Consider the following 21,791-nt stretch of genomic DNA (forward strand, 5'->3'; position numbering starts at 1 on the left):
AAGATTTCCCCTTAAAAAGATAATCCACTTTAATTCTTAGAGGTTCTAAGCTTTGTGACAATTTCCTCTGCAGACAGCTAATACTCAGAAATCTGTAGACACTAAGGGATAGTTGATCATACATATGACCAAAATAGCACCTCCATGGCCTTTGCTTGGAGGTGTCTATATATTGTCTGCAGAAATGAACTTGTGTTTCCTAGAATAGAGAGATGCTTATTATCCAATAAGTTTGGTTAACGGAACTCACTCTGAAGAACAGCACATGTTTTAGCACTCTGCCACGGCAAATTTTACTATTGCGATGTGGAATCATGAAAATGGAAGCAGAAGGAAAAATCCAGAGAGCCTCTGTGCAGTGTGGTCCTAAACGAGGCCCTAGAGAAAGTCGTGTATGATGTAAAAATATGGTTTTGCCTCTGAATAATTAAGTTATTAAATGGGGAAACTTCCATGAAACATAAAAAAAAAATCACAAGTGAACTTCAAGTCTCATTCTTGTCTCAGGCTTTTTCTATAGAACTAGTTAAAGAGGGTTCTTCTCCCTTGGGCTCAGTTGATAGCACTGGAAATGCTAATGTTCCAGAACTCTGTATTGAAGTTGTAAATAAACAAAACCACACTTGACAACTTCTGTGTTGGCCATACAGGAAAAAAAAAATCAATTTTTAAGATTCCATGACAGAGTAAAGAAATTATGTGGTCAAAGTAGGGAAAAGAACAGTTAAATTGAACCATATTTTCTTGTCTCTGCTAATGTGTTTTAGTTAGGTGTAGAACTTTTAACATGCCTTCATGTTTCCTATCTGCTGCTGAAAGTACTGTCTGAAGTACCACATTATTATTCTGATGTTCAATTTTGGTGACTTAGGATTAAGTGACCTATGGGGTTTCCCATGACACACTCTGGGTTCTGAGTAGCATCTGCTTTGTTCCAGGAATTCTGAAATCAGCCCCTCTGCTGCTACCTGGAAGGCATGCGCTCAATGCAGGCTTACTGGCTGCTAGTGTGGGGGGAATAATCCCATTCATGGCCGACCCCAGCTTTACCACTGGCATCACCTGTCTGGGCTCCGTGTCCGCGCTCTCTACTCTCATGGTAAGTCCCCGGAGTCGGAGAAGCACATACCTAGAGAGGAGCTGGGAGTATATCGTTAGACTACAATCTGGTCATGTTTTCATCTCTTCAAGTTCCTCAAGGGAATAAACATGTCTAACAGCTACATGCTCACTGTTTTAGAATGTAGAAAGTTTCAAAAAGGACGAGAAGAAAATCATGTCCTCTTAATTGACTGTTTGTAAATTGTCACATCTGACACCTTTTTGTGCTCTGGATTTTTCACTGCTCATACGCTGGTGGACAGGAATTTTAAAAGCCAAGGGTTTAAACTCTTTTAACACCTGCTAAAAAACGAGTCCTACAAATAATACTTTGGAGTTTGTATAATATGTGTAAGGTGGTCACAGCTTGTAATTTGCTCTTACATTCCCTGGAAGAGTTGATACGGAATCCAGTAATTTCGTAAAATGATTTACAGTTAATAAACCCAGTGTACTCGCCGAGAGAGTCCATCCTCTCATGGGTTTTTTCTTCCCGCTCCTATCTGATTTTTGCATATAATATATTGAAAAAATAGAGATCTTGTCTCTGTGTTAGTTTGGCATTTTATTAGTGCAGGATACTATTACGTGGAATTCTGTTATTCACAATTGCATCTTCACATTCTTCTAGACGGGTTTATAGTTTGTAGATGGCCTTGACATTTTAGGTTAAGGAAATATTTATAGCACCTAGTACAGAGTTAGCTCTCTAGTGATTTCTTATTAAATACCGACTCTTTGATTCAGAAACACACGATCTGTAGTATATAAATGGCACTTATTCATGAGTGATCATACAGTTAGGTCATGGATCAGTACAGACATGTTAGACCACAGAAAAGGGACTTGAAATTCTGTCTTTGTGTGCTTTACAGTCCAGTTTTCTTCTGTCTTGTCTGGTGATTTTTTTTTGTATTTTTTAAATTTTAAATAAATAATTTTTTAATCTAATCGAGCAGAAGTTTTCAAAAGTCCCTGTAATCAAACCTATAATATAGAAATTTAAATTTTAAAAAAATTATTACTTTTGAGAAAGGGTGAATATATTTAAAAGGAACTTATTGTGAGTATGAAAATGTCCCCATAACACAAAGGATATTTTAATAGCCTTTGGCTTATATACTCTCGTAGAAATAAAACACGAGAATGGAGGGTATATGGAATAAATAGTAAAGATCTGCCCCCCCATCTCTTTTACTTTCTTGTATTTAATAACTTTGAATTGCATCATGGACATTGCTAATGATGTTTTTTACACATTGGGTTCTGTTGGATTCATGTAGAGTATTGATAACCATTCACAATTTAATTTACATTTTTTTGTATTATTTTTGTTTTGGGGCAGCTAACTTGGTTAGACTGAAGTTTCAGATTCTGGCTCTTATGGTGCAGCCACTGAAACCTGTTGTTATTTTATCCTTAGCAGAATTGCCTGGAGTCTGAGCCAGAGTTTTAAGTACCAGCTAGAGAGTTGGGTAGTGTTTGGACCCAGCGTTTGGGGCTCCTTCAGATCATTCTAGCCTGCTGCTCTGTAGGATTTTCTTTGTTACTTTTCAGTTGTCTTTGTCTCCCAAACCATGCCCTCTGGATGGTCAAACAAGTAAGACTGTGGACTGATGGCCTTAGTTTTATGTCCTCCACTTGATACCAGCAAGGGCCTGACTTCAATCTAAATCCTTCAAGGGTTGGGACATTGACTGGGTATCATTTCATTTTTTTTTTTCCTAGCGGAGATGCCTTTCCAGTTTCTGCCCATTTTCATCCCCACTTTTATTTAGGGGATTTTGGGGGTGGCGGTGACTAAATGTTCATAGCTGCTATGTCGAAGAGAGAGTTGGTCACATGGGGGAGCTGGTCGGTCACCAGAAGTAGAACTTCCGTGGAAATACATCGGTTAGAAAATTGGGATGGATGAGTAAGAACCGAGACGCTGACTGTCAGAGGTTTGATGGCGTGCATTCACTTGGGGATCTGCTTGGGTTTTCTCGCTAGGGGGTGACGTTGACGGCTGCCATTGGGGGCGCTGACATGCCTGTTGTCATCACCGTGCTGAACAGCTACTCCGGCTGGGCCCTGTGTGCCGAGGGCTTCCTGCTCAACAACAACCTGCTGACCATCGTGGGCGCGCTCATCGGCTCCTCTGGTGCCATCTTGTCATACATCATGTGTGTGGTAAGGAAACACATGCAGAAGGGAATGGAAATGACCTCCTGGAGACCAGGATGTGCTTGTTCTCTCTTCTGTTTGCAGTAAAAAGGAATCTATTGGTTTTGATTGTTTTCAGCAGGAATGTGAGGATTTTCGGAGCAAATTTCTGAGATCATTTTAAAGATATTCAACTACAAAAAGTTAGGAAAACTTAAAAGAGAAACCCTTCCAAAGCCTTTCTCCATCTGGAGGGTGACACATAATATTTAGTTTAGGTTATCTTTACCATTCTTTTTGTTTGTCTATAGTACTGTGTAGTTACTTGTCTGACCTTGTTGTATTTTTCAATTCAATTCTTTTTCTTCCCCCTGTAGTGTGAGACAGGTTCCTCCTACATAGCTCTGGCTGGCCTTGAACTTGAGAATGGAACTCGTGATTCTCCTGCCTCAGTTTCCCAAGTGCTAGGATTACAAGAATGCATGATAATACTCTGTGCCTGGCTTTCACTTAAGTTTTAAAACATTACATACTATGTAGTCTTGCCTTTTTAGTCACAAAGGACTCTGCCTTTAAGATGGTATTTAAGGGGCTTTACAGTAATCTATCGTGTGGTTATACAAAGTTCATTTAATTTTCCCCAGTGCTTTACAACTTATGTTATTTGATTTTTATTCATCTTTGACATTTTTTGTGTGTTTTGTTTTATTGTTTGAAAATTCCATCTATCTGTCTGTCTGTCTGTCCCTCCGTCTGTCTGTCCACCCGTTCATCTATCTATCTATCTATCTATCTATCTATCTATCTATCTATCTATCTATCTATGTGTGTTTTTTTTTTTTTTCCTCGAGGCAGGGTTTTTCTGTGTAGTTTTGGTGCCTGTCCTGGAACTCACTCTGTAGCCCAGACTGGCCTTGAACTCACAGAGATCCACCTGGCTGTGCCTCCCAAGTGCTGGGATTAAAGGCGTGTGCCACCACCGCCTGGCTTATCTGTGTTTTGATCAAATCCAGCCCCCTTGTTAGGTATGGTAGCACATGCTTTTTAAAAAATCCAACTACTTGGGAGGAGGCAGAGGCAAAGACAGGGGTGGGTGGATCTCAGTTGGAGACCAGCCTGGCCAGGGTTTCACAGCGAGACCTTGTCTCAAAAAGAAAAAATAATCCTCCTCCTTTTCCTTCTCCCTTCCATTAACCTCCCTCCCCTCCCCTCCAACCACTGTTCCTTCCTAACCTCATGTATTCTTTTTCTTTGTCACTATGCCCACTAATGTGCATGGTTAGGACAGTCTGCCAGAGCATGGTAGACTCTCTGCCACCACAGCTCCCTCCCTGAGGCCCTGAGAGGTCGTCAGTTAGCAGCAGTAGTTTCTCAGCTAGGGGTGGGACTTCACGAGTCCTCCCCCATCCGTCCATCCTCCCTTTTAAGGTACAGTTCTAGAAAGAATGCATTCCCTGTTAGAGACTTTTTATTTACTATCATGTGTTTCTAGACAGCTTGTTCTGACCACGCTCCTCCTGGTTATCTATGAGAATGCCTATTGTGAAGGTTTATGCTCAATGTGATTTTTTTTTTAAAGAAGAAATCAGAACAGAAAAGCAGCAACATAAATACCTCCCACTTCCCTTTTTGTTCCTAATTAATTCTCTTCTTGATGGCAGAATGTACCTTGCAAATGACTATGAATTTGACAAGAAAAAACTTGTTTAAATTATAGTTGTTATTCTCTACAGAATAGTTTTGGATTGCTGTGGAAGCCTACTTGAATTGCTTTATAACAAACAAGCTTTAAAAAAACAAACAAACATATTTTTCCAGTGTCTATATCTTTACCAAGAGACCATGTAAGGTCTAACTCTAAACATTTGAACTGAAAAAAGGTCACTCCAAGGGTTCAATTCCCAGCACCCACATGGCAGTTTACAATTGGCAGTTTACAATTGTTACTCCATATCCAGGGGATCCGACACTTGATACACAGACATACATGACACAAAATACCAGTGCACATAAAATAAAAATAAATAAAGCATTAAAAAAAGTCACTTAAAAAATTACTCCAAGGCTTACAAAGACATCTCAGGTCTAGAGATAACCTTAATGTGTTACACTTTAATAATATATTTAGGACAATTATACAACTCTGTTCTTAATTAAATCTTAATTAAAAAGGTATTTATGTGTTTATGGGTGTTTTGTCTGCTTGTATGTCTGTGTACCACTTTCATGCCTGGGACCTGCAGAGGCCAGAAGAGGGCAGGGGGTGGAGTGACATGGTTGTAAGCCACCACGAGAGTCCTTGGACTCAAATCCGGGTCCCTCTGGAGGAGCAGCCAGCGCTCTTAACTGCTGAGCCATTGCTCCATCCATCTAATTTTTTTGTTTGTTTGTTTTTTTGTTTTTTGTTTTTTTGAGACAGGGTTTCTCTGTGTAGCTTTGGATCTTGCCCCATAGACGAGGCTGGCCTTGAACTCACAAAGTTCCGCCTGCCTCTGCCTCTGCCTCCCGAGTGCTGGGATTAAAGGCGTGCGCCACCACGGCCCGGCCCAGCCACCTAGTTTTTAAAAAATTGTAATATTCTTGAGAACTGTATACATGAACACTATTATCTATATCCCTCTCCCCCTCCCCCCTCCAACCTCTCCCATGCCACCCCAATTCAAGATCTTTTCTTCGTAGTATGTGTATACGCATGTACACACACCGTACTGAATCCACTTAGTGTTGCTTAGGTCCATATGTCCAGGGCTGACCACTTAGGATTCCTTGGAGGAAATGGATTCCGCCTTTCTCAGTAGCCCTGGACCACTTGTAGCTCTTCATCCAGGGCCGGGACCTTGTGGGACTTCCCCGATCCACATTGGCACTCACCTGGCATTGTCCTTATGCTGGTCTTGTTCAGGCAGTGGCCTTGCTGAGATTTCTTGGGTGCAGTCTGCTTGTCACATCCAGGGGACCGTCTAGCAGCAGGCACTTCCTCTGGCTCTTGCAATGTTTTTGGCTCCGCTTCCTCTGTCTTCCCTGAGTCTTAGGTGTATTGCATTGCAGATGCACCCATCATTTGGGGGTGGGCACCCCACGGTCCCTTATTCCACTTACTGTGGGTCTCTGTGATCGTCTCCATCTGTTGCACAAAAAAGGGCCAAGTTCTACACCTACCCTCTTCTTTGTTTACCTCAGGTTGCATAAAACCTTCATTTTTATTACATCTCAGCATTTTACTTGCCCCAAGAGCTATCTTGTTAATTCAAATACTGAGCATATCTTTTTGTAATAAAAGTGTTTTTGTGTTTTTGGCTCATCTTGTAAAACACAGGGCTCGACAGCCCGAGTTTCTAACAGCCTGATTATTATGCCAGTAGTGGCTTCCAAGTCGTTCAGAAGATTTGAAATTTGGAAATTTTATATCCCGTTGAAAACTTCCAGGCTCTGTGGAGTTTAAATGACAAATATCTCTAAAGGAAAGCTGTATTTAGTTCTTTAGAAACAGAGTTTCCTTCAAGAGTGAACCATTTTACTGTTTCATTTGGAAAATGCAAATGACCAGCAGGGGGCAGCAGATTTTCAGAATCACTTAAAGGTGATTTGCCAGAAAAATGAGTTTTAAAATCAAATTGTAAGATTTGAGTTATTTTATCTTGTGTGTGTGTGTATACATTTTTTTTTGCTTTTTTGTTTTAGACAGAATATCACCATGTAACCAAGGCTGGCCTCAAATTAAGGACCCACCTGTGCCAGCCTCCTGAATGCTGGAATTATAGGCATGTACCACCACACCTGGCAAAAGATTTGAAGTCTATCAGTGCTAGTTAGTGGCTTATCAATACAGGAGGGTGGGAGAAGGATTTGTATGTAGTCCTTGAGAGGGCATCCTAAGTACCTTTCTCATTTTAACCTTCTTTCTTTAATGGTTTTCTTTAGATTCTTATTGTTATTCCTTTTTTTTTTTTTTTTAAAGCCGTTTATATTTCAAGTTTCTACTCTGTGTCTCTTACTTTTCGTTTTTTCTTCCCTCTTTAGTCTGTTTGTTATGATGGTCACAGCAGCACAGTAGTACCTCCTGCAGTAACTCTGTCATAACAGGAACTAGAACGAATTACCCAGGAGAAGGTGCCTCTCACACACTCACTCTCCTCTGTGTGTTCCTGTAAAATGACCTCCTCTCTCTCCCTTTGTTCCGTCCTTTCACATTTGAGATGTTTTTCTCCTCTTTGTTCCTTTTCTGTTTCCACTGCCCCAATTCGACCCTAAGACAGCACACGTTCTAGTTTTGTGAAGACTAGCTGGAGGGGAGGCGGCAAAAGGAGAGAAACTAGATGTTTTGAGGAACAAAACACATTTAAGAATTCAGATGACTTCCTCCTTTAGTTAGGGTTTCTATTGCAGTCATAAACACCATGACCAAAAGCAGCTTGGGGAGGAGAGGGTTTATTCTGCTTACCCTTCCACATCACAGTCCATCACTGAGGGACTTGAGGATAGGAACTCAGGGAAGGAGCTGATGCAGAGGCCATGGAGGGGAGCTGCTCACTGCCTTGCTCCTCCTGGCTTGCTCAGTCTGCTTTCTCAATGGCACCCAGGGCCACCAGCCCAGGGGTAGCACCACCTATAGTGAGCTGGGCCCTCCCCCAGCAATCATCAAGCAAGAAAAATGTACCACAGGCTTGCCCACAGACCAGGCTGGTGGGGGCATTTCTCAGTTGAGATTCCTTCTTTTAAAATGACTCTTGCTTATACCAAGTTAACATAAAACTATAGCCAGCACACAATACCATTCACAAACCACAGCATTTTACATGATGAGGACTTCATGGGGAGAAGAAACTCAAAAAAAAAAAAAAAGTTTAAAACCCATTTTAATGGTTGTAGTCCACTATATCACTTAAAGGCTTATAGTTATTAATATATTACTTTTTTCAAAGACAATACTCTATGTAAAAAGTTAAAAAAAGAAAACCAAAGTGTTTAGAAATCTTCAATAACACCACATCAGAAAAGTACAGGGCCATCCATGCAACAGTAACTAGGCCAGTGACAACCTTACAGGGACATTTACACAGCTGGGGAGGTCCAGCAGCAAGAGAGTGGAGGAGGAATGTGGAAAATAGCCACACTTTAATAAATAACATAAATTTCAAAGATGATGGATAAGGGGATAAGAGAAAGTTTGATGTTTTGGGTTCTTATACTAGTATATCCTTATAGTTCTCTGGGATCATAAATGTATGAGGTCAGATTACTGTTCGGAAATTGTATGTTTCTGTTCATTTGGATTTAAGGACAGCTAAAGCCTTAATTAAAAAGGCTCCAAGGCCAGATGTGGTGGCACACGCCTTTGATCACAGCACGTGGGAGGCAGAGGCAGGCAGATCTCTGTGCATTTTGGCTAATGTGGTCTATATGGTGAGTGCTAAGCCAGCCACGGCTACAGAGTTTAAAAACAAACAACCAAAAAAATGAAACACCTACTAGGAGCCAAGCATAGCAGCAGACACTTGTAATCTCAGCGTTTGGGAAGCCGAAGTAGGAAGACCATGGCTTTTTGAAGGCAGCTGGGATTACACAGGGACTTCAAAGCCAGCTTGTCCCCATGAAGATCCTATTTCAGAAAGAAAGTTACAAAAGTACAAGACAGAGGGAATCTGGTTGAGCAGAAAAGGTTAAGGGAACATAAAATGACATAATTCCTCTTCATCATTTAACTGTTAACATTTGGTATTCTAATTCCGGATCATTGTGTTCATGGTCATCCTCTTTTTAATGTCTGATGTTGTTCTAATAATTTAATTTTCTAGCTAATTATATTTAGATATAGCTCTATTATTATATATCCAAACTCGTATGAAATGATATGAACTTTATTCTGGCTGCAGCCTTCCTCTAGACATTCTTTATTTCCTTCTGGAAGTTGTTCCCAGTACAAGGCAGTGGTCTGAGGGCCTGGGGCCTTTTTGTTGGATTTGGATGCTGATGCAAGGATCTCGGAGAACTTTGACAATCCAAGCTCTTATTGGCAATGGGCATGGTGCGTCTTCCATTGCTCTCTGCACTCCCACACACAATTATAAAACAGCAAGAAGCAAGTAAAAATAAAAATGAAAACAAGCCTGCCATATTTTAAGGCATTCAAAGTAGATGCTTTTTATTCATCCTAAATTTCTCTTATAGTTGATATTTTCCTTCCACTGTCACTGATTTGTAGCATGTACTGGGTTAGTATAAGAAACTTTTTTTTTTTTTTTGGCCAGGTGGTGGTGGCACACACCTTTAATCCCAGCACTTGGGAGGCAGAGGCAGGTGGATCTCTGTGAGTTCGAGGCCAGCCTGGTCTACAGAGTGAGTTCCAGGAAGCCAGGGCTACACAGAGAAACCCTGTCTCCAAAAACCAAAAAAAAAAAAAAAAAAAAAAAAAAAGAAAAGAAAAGAAACCTTTTTCTTAAATTTGAGATTTGTGCTTAATATATTGCTCAAGGTAGTTTAGAATAAAAAATGATGACATGCTGGCTGCTCAAAGTTATTTTAACACTGTAAATCTTAGGCTGGGTAATTTACAAACATTAGCTTATTTAATCCCCACAGTCGTTTTGGAGGTAGGAAATAGTCTCATTTTGTAGAGGAAGTATTTACTGTACTCACATGTGTACGTGTGAAGCCTGATTAGCATTTGGCCTGGCCAAATGGACACATTGCTTGGTAAATGGACCTTGAATGTTCACTAAAGGGCTATTCTGTGAGTTTATTTATGATTTTGGAGTCGTCTATGGGTAGATTATTGCAGCAGCTGCTACTACAGTCCATATGGTACCAGTCCGTGGGCCTTCTGTAGTGTTTATTGAAGCAAGCATGGCAGTCCAAACCAAAGCAGGGTGGTTTTATTAAGTGGGGAGAGATGGAATGCTCCCCAAGTGACTAACCAACAATCTCGAAAATGAAATTTTTCTTCTGACAATGAATTCCTTCGGGTATCCTCTGAGCCCAGTGCTGGGGTTACACAATAAGCCATATAATAAAAACTGAAAAAATGTTGACATTGTCCAAGCAACACAGACATATCCATGGCTTCCTTTATGCCATGCTATAGTATTCGACTTCTTTATGATTCTGTAGTCCCTCTGCTTACAATATCACCTGGGAGATGGAGCTCTTACTGAACTGGAAAAGCATTTTTATTTCAGACAAACAAACAAACAAACAAACAAACAAACCCCTCTTTCTTTTCAAATGGACTTAGAACAGAATGCAGTAAGACAAAAGCTAAGCCAAATAGAATTTTATTTTAATTTTTTCTTTGTGATTGATTAATCAGTATCTACAGAGCTTTGGGACAAGAGGCAGTACTAAATGGCATATATATGCTATTGCTTCAGTTTTGGCTATTTTATGACCCTTCTTTTGTCTTCAGACTAATTTCCTTCAGTGTAGTTGGAATTATGTGAGTTAATGATCTCTTTAATGTAGAACACAACTTTCATTATAGGACTTATTAGCTCAAAAGGAACCGGCTCGGACAGTGTGGCAATTTTTTTTTTTTTTGGTCTTGGAATCTGGGAACCCCTAAAACTGTGGATAAGTGGCCACAGGATACTCTCATGAATCACTTAAGGAAGCAAATAAAATAATGAAAAAAAAAAAGGGCACAAAGCTGTAAACCCTAAACATTTGTTGTGAACACAATGTTGCAATGGTAAATTAAGAGATGAAAAGTAATGTAATTTTTAAGAGACCACATGGAATTTGCATAATGGTGATATAATTTTGCTTATGTGTTTAACGAGTAGACCTTGATTCTTAAGTCACTATTTTTTTCCAATAAGTTCCATCCCAAGTGAGTGCACTTTAATTAAATATCCTCAGAGATTCTTTTCTCCTCTCCCGTTCAGTTTCATAGGAGAAATAACGCTTCTTCTTAAGCCAAGATAGAATGATAGACTCCTGTCCTCACAAATCCATCTCTATGTCATGTGCTCCTGTGATCTGCTGGTTCTGTTAAAAAGTGATGAGGACTCTTTGACCACTGGAGAAAAATTCTCTCTAACAGAAACCTCAACGTCTAAATAGTTGTGTTTTGTGTGTGTATGTATGAGGTGCATGCATGTATGGTATCTGCCCATGTGTGTGTTGGGGGCATAGGGGCCTATGCGTATGGAGGGTGAGAGGGCATTGAGTGTCTTCCCTTCTCACCTTCTCCTTTCATCCTCTGAGGCAGGGTCTCATGCTGAGTCCGGAGCTCATGCTTTTGCCTAGGCTAACAACCTACCCCAGGTTGCTTCTCAGTGTGAAGGTTGCCGTTGTGTGGGGGACCATGCCTAGCCTTTGGGGGAGGGGGCCTGGATAACTCATGCTTGCTCAGCAACCACTCTTACCCCCAGAGCCATCTCTCCGCCCCTCAAAATAGATTTTAAAAATTAATTTTTAATGGCAAGAGTTTAGTAGGACATAGTTTTTGATAATTGAATCTCTGCATCTGCATAATCAAAACTGGAAAAGATTTATAGATGTCAAAAATCGAATGTCTGGGGAGTCCCAGTTATGACTGTTTCAGTCTTTATTCAGGAGTTTATAAATTTCTTGCCAGGGTGGGATTAGGATGTTAATTCAAAACATCAAACTTTCTCTTATCCCCTTATCCATCATCTTTGAAATTTATGTTATTTATTAAAGTGTGGCTATTTTCCACATTCCTCCTCCACTCTCTTGCTGCTGGACCTCCCCAGCTGTGTAAATGTCCCTGTAAGGTTGTCACTGGCCTAGTTACTGTTGCATGGATGGCCCTGTACTTTTCTGATGTGGTGTTATTGAAGATTTCTAAACACTTTGGTTTTCTTTTTTTTAACTTTTTACATAGAGTATTGTCTTTGAAAAAAGTAATATATTAATAACTATAAGCTTTTAAGTGATATAGTGGACTACAACCATTAAAATGGATTTTAAACTTTTTTTTTTTTTTTTTTAGTTTCTTCTTCCCATGAAGTCCTCATCATGTAAAATGCTGTGGTTCGTGAATGGTATTGTGTGCTGGCTATAGTTTTATGTTAACTTGGTATAAGCAAGAGTCATTTTAAAAGAAGGAATCTCAACTGAGAAAATGCCCCCACCAGCCTGGTCTGTGGGCAAGCCTGTGGTACATTTTTCTTGCTTGATGATTGCTGGGGGAGGGCCCAGCTCACTATAGGTGGTGATACCCCTGGACTGGTGGTCCTGGGTGCCATTGATTGAGAAAGCAGACTGAGCAAGCCAGGAGGAGCAAGGCAGTGAGCAGCTCCCCTCCATGGCCTCTGCATCAGCTCCTGCCCTGAGTTCCTATCCTCAAATCCCTCAGTGATGGACTGTGATGTGGAAGGGTAAGCAGAATAAACCCTCTCCTCCCCAAGCTGCTTTTGGTCATGGTGTTTATGACTGCAATAGAAACCCTAACTAAAGGAGGACGTCATCTGAATTCTTAAATGTGTTTTATTCCTCAAAACATCTAGTTTCTCTCCTTTTGTTGCCTCCCCTCCAGCTAGTCTTCACAAAACTAGAACGTGTGCTGTCTTAGGGTCGAATTGGGGGCATTTGTAAGGTCATTCTTGATGATTATAAATGAGTACATCAGGAATGAGAGATGCCTTCCTCTGAATTTTCTCCTGAGATTATCTTGCTAGTGAAAAGGGTAGCCCCAACTGAAGGAGGAAATCACCTGTTCACCCACCTCCTTGCAGAAGGAAACTTTAGAATTAGAAGCTTTTAGAATGATGAAGCCATCTGCTTCTGTGATCATGAGGGATAAGATTTCATGGAGCACTAATCGATTTGGAAAATGAGAGTGTCCACACCCACATTTTTTTTCTTGAATGCAAAGGGCTGTGGACTTCTAAATGAAATGTGTAATTATCATTTGAATTCCTTCTGGTTGTCTTTTGATAGCTTGTATGCAGGAGCAGACTCCACTGGAGAGAGATAGAAGGTCATTTTATGAAAATTTTTCTTCTTGCAAATACATCTCTCTGGCTCTCTTTCATTCTGGTGAAGTACCTTTAAATGTGGAGAGAGAAGTTGCTTATTCAGTATCTAGATGATAATAGGACATCCAAAATTTTCATTAATTTTTGTATTTTACATATAATTTGCATTAAAATATTTGTTTAATTTTTTTTTCTGAAAACATATTAGGGTAGAATTGACCTGGTTAGAAAATTGATAATTTTAGAAGCCAGTGTGGCTAAAATTCTTTATATAGTTAAATAAATTCTTTGCAAATGATGTTGAATTTCATGTACATAAACTTCATGCTGTTCTCAAAGAACTCCACATATTGAACTCTCATGGGTGATGGTTTTGCTCTCTAGGCAATGAATCGCTCCCTGGCAAATGTGATTCTTGGAGGCTATGGTACAACTTCAACAGCTGGTGGAAAACCCATGGAAATTACCGGCACACACACAGAAATCAACCTTGACAATGCAGTTGAGATGATCCGGGAAGCTAATAGCATTGTTATTACTCCAGGTAAAAAAATCAATCAATCAATCAATCAATCAATCAATCAAAAGTAAAATCTTACCAATAAAACAACCCGTCCTGGCTGGTGTAATTGATTAATAGGAAAAGGGTAAATTGAAACCTTCTCATTAAAAACTGTATTAGTTCTTTGAGACTTTCACACAGGTTTTGAGCACATTCATCCCCAACCCTTCCCAGATCCATCTTCCTCCTCTACTTACCCAACTTTGTGGTTTCTTTCTTTTTTGTTTCTTAAACAAAATTGGTCTTCTCTTCAAGACCAGTTTGTGTTACCCAAGTAGTAGTGGATGTGTGGGCTTCTTCCGCTGGAACGTGGTTGGTTCACCAGGAACCCTGTCTCTAGAGCAGCTCACAGTTGCCCATGGCTCCATCACCCCCCACTCCCATCTCCATGTTGGATTTGCATAGTCTGTGTGCATGCTAGGACAACCACTGGGAATGTGTGCCGGCAGCCGCCCTGCTGTGCCCAGAAGGTAATGTTCCCTTGTAGTCACCAGCCACTTGGGACTCGATGCTTTCTGTCCCTTCTGCAGTGATGCCCTGGCGTAGCCTTGGCAAGAGTGGCTGCAGTAAACAAGTCCCATTTAGCTGAGGATTCTGCAGTCTCTTACTCTCTGCACCTGGACCAGTCGTGGGTCACTGTGTTAGTCACGGTGCAAGAAGAAGCTTCCCAGATGAGGGCTGAGGGCTGCATTGATCTACGGGAATAAAAATAAGTCTTTAGGAGTCAGTTTAATACTATGTCCATTTAGCAATATAATAATAGGAGATTTCCCCCTAGGGCCTATGACCTGTCTAACCATAGGAACCTCCTTATTTTTGAAAACACAGTGGAAACAGTAGCAACTGAATGGTTACTGAGTGAGAGAATATCGAGAACTCTCAGTTTAGGTTAATATTTTGGAGTAACGTAAATATCCTATCAATTGATGTAGCGTGTTCTAGCCATCTTTTTGAGCTCTGTACAGATGTTAAGTTATTGTTGAGTCTTGCTTATGGTCAATTTTAGGGTATAACAGACTGAATTAGGTATAGCATGTGGAAGTGTCAGACTGGTTCATTAGACTCAGGAAATGTTAGTCTCTTTTTTTCAAAAGTCATTTGTTTAAAAGTCGGTCAAGAATCTTGGTGGTTTTCCGTAATGGTCTCCTTCTATTGCAAAGTGAAGTTTCTGTGATGAGAGGTGAGGTCCACAGTTATCTGTGGGTATGAGGACAAACGTTTAGATTGTCGCTAGGGATGATGCTGGTTTAATAAGTAGTTTCCGATCGGATTAGCCAGTGTGACTTAGCAGAAAGAGCTCATCTGGTAGCTATTGTCCTGGCTGAGTGGCTGAAGTGACAGACTGGAAGGAACTTGTCATAGGGCTCTCAATATGTCACCTTTGTACTTAATTTTGCCTCTAACATGATACATGATACAGATCAAGTCATTTATCATGCATGATACAGACCAAATCATGTAATATCTCTTGGTCTCAGTTATTAATGGGTAAGACTTAGCTCAGTTTCTCGTGTTTGTCACAGAATGTCAGGTTAAGATTTTAACTCTGTCATGCCATGATAGGAGCTTTCCATGAAGAAAGACTGCTGACTGTGGGCAATTTACTGGTTGGAGAATGTACTATGATAAAAATAACAAATGTAAGGCAAATTTGATATTTCAACATAGGACACTATTACTTCTTAAGTCTTCTGAATGGTGGATTTTGGTTGTTACAGGGCTGAGTTAGTAGTGTGTGGAAACACACTGTAATGTTTGGGACATCCCTGCCGAGTGAATTGTCCTAGCCAGAAGGCAAGTGTGTGGCCTGTTAAGAAGCTGTGCTTGTGTGTAAAGGTATGAAGCTAGAGAGGGCGTCGTCTCTGCCCTCCAGGCAGTATCTTTCCCAGTTTAGAATTCAGGCAGGGAGATAAATAACGCCAAGTGTGTTCTGGCAGTGGCTAAACTGAACCGTGTAGAATTTTTTTTTTTTTTTTTTTTTTCCCACGAGGAACCTGAGAAGGGTTGAAGGGAAGTTAGGATTTGTTCTGAGCCTTAGGGGATGGTTGGTGTCGTGGGTACGAGAAGGCAGAAGTGATAGCTAGGGCAAAGAGTTGGCCTTTGAAAAAGGGCTAGCAAAGTGTGAACAGATGTGAGTCACTGGGCAGGTAATATGGACATAACAGAGTTCAAGGAGAAGGTGATGACTGACATCTTGGTTATACTTAAGCAAATCTCAAGTAGGAAGGACTCTTATTTATTTGAATATGGGAGTGGAGTTGAAGGAGAAGAGTTTTCATTTCTTCTTCTTCCTCTTCTTCCTCTTCTTCCTCTTCTTCTTCTTCTTCTTCTTCTTCTTCTTCTTCTTCTTCTTCTTCTTCTTCTTCTTCCTCCTCCTCCTCCTCCTCCTCCTCCTCCTCCTCTTCTTCTTCTACTCCTGCTTTTTGAGGACATTAAGTTTGGACAGTGACCATGCTGGAGGTCGAATGGCAGGTCGAGCCAGCAGGACTCAGCACAATGGCTGAAGTCCTCGGGTGGGCTATGATGTAAGAAGAGGTAAGGGACGAATTGAAAGCCTCAGAGGAACACTTGGCCATCTAAGGAGGAGAACAGGAGAAAAACTATTCAAGGCATTAGAGGAAGAACAGTAACAAAGCCAGGAAGGATCCACAGGACTATAATGTCATCAAAGATACATTCAGAGTTTAGAAACATGTGAGAGTGGGCATAGACAGTGTGTGCATGGAGTGCATCCGGGACATAGACTAGTGTGTGCATGCATAGAGTGCATCAGGGACATAGACTAGTGTGTGCATGCATGGAGTGCAGCAGGGACATAAACAGTGTGTGCATGGAGTGCAGCAGGGGCATAGACAGTGTGTGCATGCATGGAGTGCAGCAGGGGCATAGACTAGTGTGTGCATGCATGGAGTGCAGCAGGGGCATAGACTAGTGTGTGCATGCATGGAGTGCAGCAGGGGCATAGACTAGTGTGTGCATGCATGGAGTGCAGCAGGGGCATAGACAAGTGTGTGCATGGAGTGCAGCTGTTAAATAGACTAGTGTGTGCATGGAATGCAGCAAGGATATTCTGTAGCATGAGACTTATTGGGAGATTCAGGAGCAGGTCATTAGATTTGAGTTTCAAATTCAGGATACTTTTTTTCTTTTGAATAAATAAACTTTATTTAAACTTTAAAAATAACTTTAAATTCATGTTGAAAATCTATGGAAGATTCAATGAATCCTGTATTTTCTTGAACAGATTTACTGTATATTTTAAGACCATGATCTTTGTTTTCTGTCCTACATTTGATTTCTTTTAATAAAAATATTTTTCATACACTATATTCTGATTACACATTCCCCTCTCCCTACTCATCCCATTGCTCTGCTCCTCCCCTCCCAGCTGGATCCACACCCTTTCTGTCTCTCATTAGACAGAAAAGGCATATAAGGGATAATAATAAAATATAAAATGTAAATATAAAATAATGAAAACATTTTAAGTTTTTATTTTTTAAAGATTTATTTATTTATAACAAATCTGCTTTCATTTAGTCCAGTTAACTGCCTATGTTGGCATAGACATATGTTTTGATCAAGAGAAGGGTTTTACTCCATGAGATTTCAAGAATAAAGCCTCATTCTTTTGTGTTCTTAATGTCCCCTCGCAGGTTATGGCCTCTGCGCAGCCAAAGCTCAGTACCCCATTGCCGATTTGGTGAAGATGCTTACCGAGCAAGGCAAAAAAGTCAGGTGAGAGCATTGTGTGTAAATACTTGGGTGTGCAGAGAAGGGAACTGACAAGTCTTGAAAAGATGACTGCTTCTCAAAGTGACGTTTGAGACAACCCTAGGTGAAGAGATGGAGTTGTGAAAATGCCTCCGTGTTTAGTGTTTGCTGCTTCTGTCTAGTAGACTCGTGTTAGAAAGAGAAACTTCATTATTCCAAATTTCAGGTATTTATGAATGAGAATAGCCAGCAATTGTGTTTCTTTGTGCTTTGATTGGGGGCAAGGTCGTGCCAAGCGTGTGAGTTGCATTAGCTTGTGTGCTTTTTGTTTCGGGCCTCCAAAGAAGTGCTTCGTTTGTTTGCTTGTTTGAAGAGTGAGCCCCGAAAGAAGCCCACAGGCTGCTCATTGCTGACCTGGCGTTGAGCTCTTGGGTGGGAAGGACTGCTGGAATGCGCTTCTAGAGCCGTGAACTTTTAGACATCTGTGCTCACACTGCTGCTGTTCCCACCACTTTCCTTGGGAGCGGAGGGGGCTCTTGGGTGGTTATTAAGCTGAGGAGTGGAAGACTGCGCACGCCCAGATCGTTCCCCATGGGTCTCACAGCGCACAGAAACAGGGCTTTTGTATGAAGAACTTGATGGCCGATGCAGTGCTGTGCTTATGTTCTATTCCTCTCTGAGGCCCCTTTAAGGGACATTGTCTCTTAGCATCTAGTAAAGAAGAGTGTGAGCTCTTGGGGATCTTCCCTTGTAGGAGCACTGCTGTTCATTGTGTGGGTTCACTAGCAGTTGCGTTGACTTGGTACCATAAATCAGAGACACAAGATAATCCATTGCATGGAGTTAGTTCATTAGGATGTTAATATCTGTTAATGGTAATTCCTATTAGATGTCGACTTTACGCTTTTTGTCTTGGGGCAGATGATAAGAAAATAAAGCCAACAGGGGACCTAGAACTTGTCAGAGTATCTGTGCCAAACTGGATGCTGCCTCAATCTTGCTCTTTGAATGCTCTATCCATTTATAATTCTAAAAGAGGCATAGACCATAAGGTCAGAGGTGACTTAGATGGTCTTAGTATCAACTGAATTTGACTTCTTCCTTTCCTTTTTCTTCCTACCCTTTTCTCTATTTTGCCCTATCCCTTCCTAAAATCTATAGTTGTGTTTTTAAATACATAAAGAGTCAAGATGCTATTTTATGATGGGAGGGACCAGCATTGTTGTGATGTGGAAGATTTTCATATTTGATGATGATCTTAAATACATTGAAGATGGGAAAAACCATTGATTTTAGTTTTTCGTCAAAGTATATAAAAAAGAACTCATTTTTGGTTATTGTTTCTTATTTCCACATCACTCATTAAGCTGTCCTTTCTTTTTGAGCCATAGCCTTGCCCCTTTAAAAGCACTTGCAAAGCCTACAAGTAAAAAGGATGTGTTAAAGAGCCTTGTATGATTGTCCTAAAGAGGAAATTACTTTCTTTATTCAATCCACATGTGAAAAAGTCTGATCTACTTGTAATACCTCTCATCACCCTGTGAACATATAGAGGGTGAGTGGCAGTCATAGGAAAACAGAGCATGAAAGGTGGCCTTCATGTTTTGGTTATCCTCAGTGAAGGGAGTCCTTAATTTGGCACACCTCTCCTGTTACTCATCGATCAGCCCAGGTGAACAAGACAGCTTATTATGTTAGAAGAGGGGATGAGGAGTCGGACATTAGAACCTGAAGAGCTGAGGAGGGCGCTCAGCAGGCAAAGTACGTGCTACACTCAGCTGAGGACCTGAGTTTGGTCTTCAGCACCTGTGTAGAAAGGGAGGGCGCGGCGGCGTGGTGGTGGCTTGTGCTTGTAAGCCTAGCACTGAGGAGGTGGAGACTGATGGATCTCTAGTGCTCACTGGCCAGCCGGCTTAGCCTAATCAGCAAGCCCCATTCCTGGGAGGTAAGTTTCTGATGCTTGAGTTTGACTTTTGACCTGTGTGCACACATGCCGCCCCCCCCCCCCCCCCCCCCGAGAAAATCCTCATGGCTGTTGAAAGAAGTTAGGGAAATGGATAAGAAAGATGAAGTCTGAAAAGATACCAGGCAAGTGAACTTTTAGTTTCTGATCAGGTTAAAATGACAATTTTATCCATGATGGCATATATAAACTATGGCTGTATAGAATGGTCTCTGTCACTCCGCATATGAAGAGTCATTATTTAGAGAGATTTAATTATATATCCATAAAGGGGATGCTCAGCTATAAATTTTCTTTTACTGAAATGATCTTGTGACTGTAACAGAAACCTTTAAAAAAAAATTCCAGAGTCTTGCATAATTGTTGAAAACACTTATTAAAAATAATCAAATTTGTTGATAACTCATAATGTAGGATCAGAATTAAATTATTGCTCAGTCTGATTTCTCTAGTTATGAGTTATAAAGTGATACTGATTTATGTTCATCTGCCTTTCATATTAAAATGGACTTACGTATGATATATTGTACTTTTTACTATTATTTGTTGAATTTTCAGCATAGACTTTGGACATGACGTTTTGAATTTGTATTTTGAAAGAAATGAAAGGGAACTATTCTCACAAGCATGGTGACAGTGGTCTGTCAGACTTTTTCAGTTTAATTTTTGTGTGGATTTTCTTTCGTTAAAGGTAATCAGGTAAACTACGATTTTGCTTTATGTGTGTGTTACAATCTTTTTATAGGAGAAATGAAAATTTTATTGACAAAACATATACAAACACACACATATATAGGCTGTAGCTTTTTTCTTTTTTTTTAAAAGAGGCACATGTCTGTCTGAATGAGAGGTGGCTGCAGCAGTTACCTCGTATTTTAATGAAATAAATCTGTATTTACAGTTTGTGGTAATTCAGGCCTTTCATCGCCCCGTACAGCTCCCACCGTGTTCATTGAGTGCAGCTGTGGGCCTCTGGTTTTAGGAGGTCTCTGTGCCTCAGGACCCCAACATGCCTAGCATCCAGATGTGGTGACATATTCACACACATCCTCTGTGGAGACATGCCAATATGGACATACGATTGTCATCAATTAGTTCCGCCCCAGCGGTGCCAAGAGAAATTGCCTCTGTCATACAGTCTGTCTGGCCCTCACGCCCAGGATTGATTCAGAGACAGCACTGTTTTCCTTCATTTCGGCCATAGTCATAACATGTTCACGAAGGCCCGAGGTTATAACGGAGCACATGGCATCTCATGACAAGAACTCATTTTTGGTCGCCAGTGTCACGACAACTTAGTGCCTACGATATCATTCGATTCTCAGTTGTTCAGCTTAGAAAACTCACACTGATTTTTTTTTTTTTTAAGACAAAAACCTTACCGTATAAGAGTGCAGGTATTTCTTCTCTCTTTACTTCCCAAACTTTGGATTGATTATATGATAGCCTTTTCAATATAAAACAGGAATAAATAACATTTTAAATGACTAAACCTTAGAAAGTTGTGTTTTCTTCCATTGTAATTAATAAATACTTGATTTTCTTTTCCTAAAGTGTTATCACTTGCATTATTATAGACGCCCTTTTGAATTCCTGGAAACACTTTTTGATTTCTTTGATTGACTAATTGATGTGATATGTTACTTTTAAATTTTTATCTATTTTATTTGTATGAGTGCTTTGCCTGCATGTATATTTAAGCACTACATGCTTGCCTGATGCCTGGGGAGGTCAGAAGAGGGCATCAAATACCCTGGAAATGGAGTTACAGATGGTTGTGAGTCCTGGGAATCAAACCCTGGTCCTCTGGAAGAGCAGTAACTGCTCTTAACTGCTAAGTCATCTCTCCAGCTTTTTTTTTTTTTTTTTACATTTATGTTAATTTTGAGCTGTATCTATCAACAGCTTATCAATAGCTTTTTATTTGCTAGGTATTGATAATACAAAGCTATAAAGCCCAGCTCTCAGTCTCATAGCTATGAAGAAAAAAACTATAAGTAAATGAGTGAATTCCATGTAGTGTGTGGTAGTAAGATGACTAGAACCAGGAGTATAAAGCAGGATACCGCTCAGGGAACAGTTTCAATTATCTGTATTAGTAACACGAACTGTTTTTGTTTTCAGGTTTAAAATAAACGTGTGTGTGTGTGTGTGTGTGTGTGTGTGTGTGTGTGTGTGTGTGTACACTACTTCATCTAACACATCAAGGTGCCTATGGTATTTGCAGTTTATTGGTGTTTTATAATTTTATGTAGTGTGGCTATAGGTTTAAATGTATGTTCTTTTTCTAAGAAATCAGTTCCTCAACACACTTAAAGATGAAATATTTTGTGTCTCTTAACTAGACTCAAATAGGCAGAGTTCG

General features: G+C 40.4%; 1 protein-coding gene across 5 annotated transcripts in view; it reads left to right on the forward strand.

Moving 5' to 3' along the window:
- Positions 1-21,791, forward strand: part of Nnt (nicotinamide nucleotide transhydrogenase) — a 91,206-nt gene that overhangs the window by 54,517 nt on the left and 14,898 nt on the right. For all 5 annotated transcript variants that reach the window (XM_028885378.2, XM_028885379.2, XM_028885380.2 and 2 more), the window contains exons 16-19: positions 939-1,099; positions 3,094-3,273; positions 13,572-13,731; positions 17,406-17,487. In XM_028885378.2, coding sequence (XP_028741211.1) covers positions 939-1,099; positions 3,094-3,273; positions 13,572-13,731; positions 17,406-17,487 — 583 coding nt within the window. The remainder of the gene's footprint in view (positions 1-938; positions 1,100-3,093; positions 3,274-13,571; positions 13,732-17,405; positions 17,488-21,791) is intronic.

This window comes from Peromyscus leucopus, chromosome 11, assembly GCF_004664715.2.
Source record: "Peromyscus leucopus breed LL Stock chromosome 11, UCI_PerLeu_2.1, whole genome shotgun sequence".
Lineage (NCBI taxonomy): Eukaryota > Metazoa > Chordata > Mammalia > Rodentia > Cricetidae > Peromyscus > Peromyscus leucopus.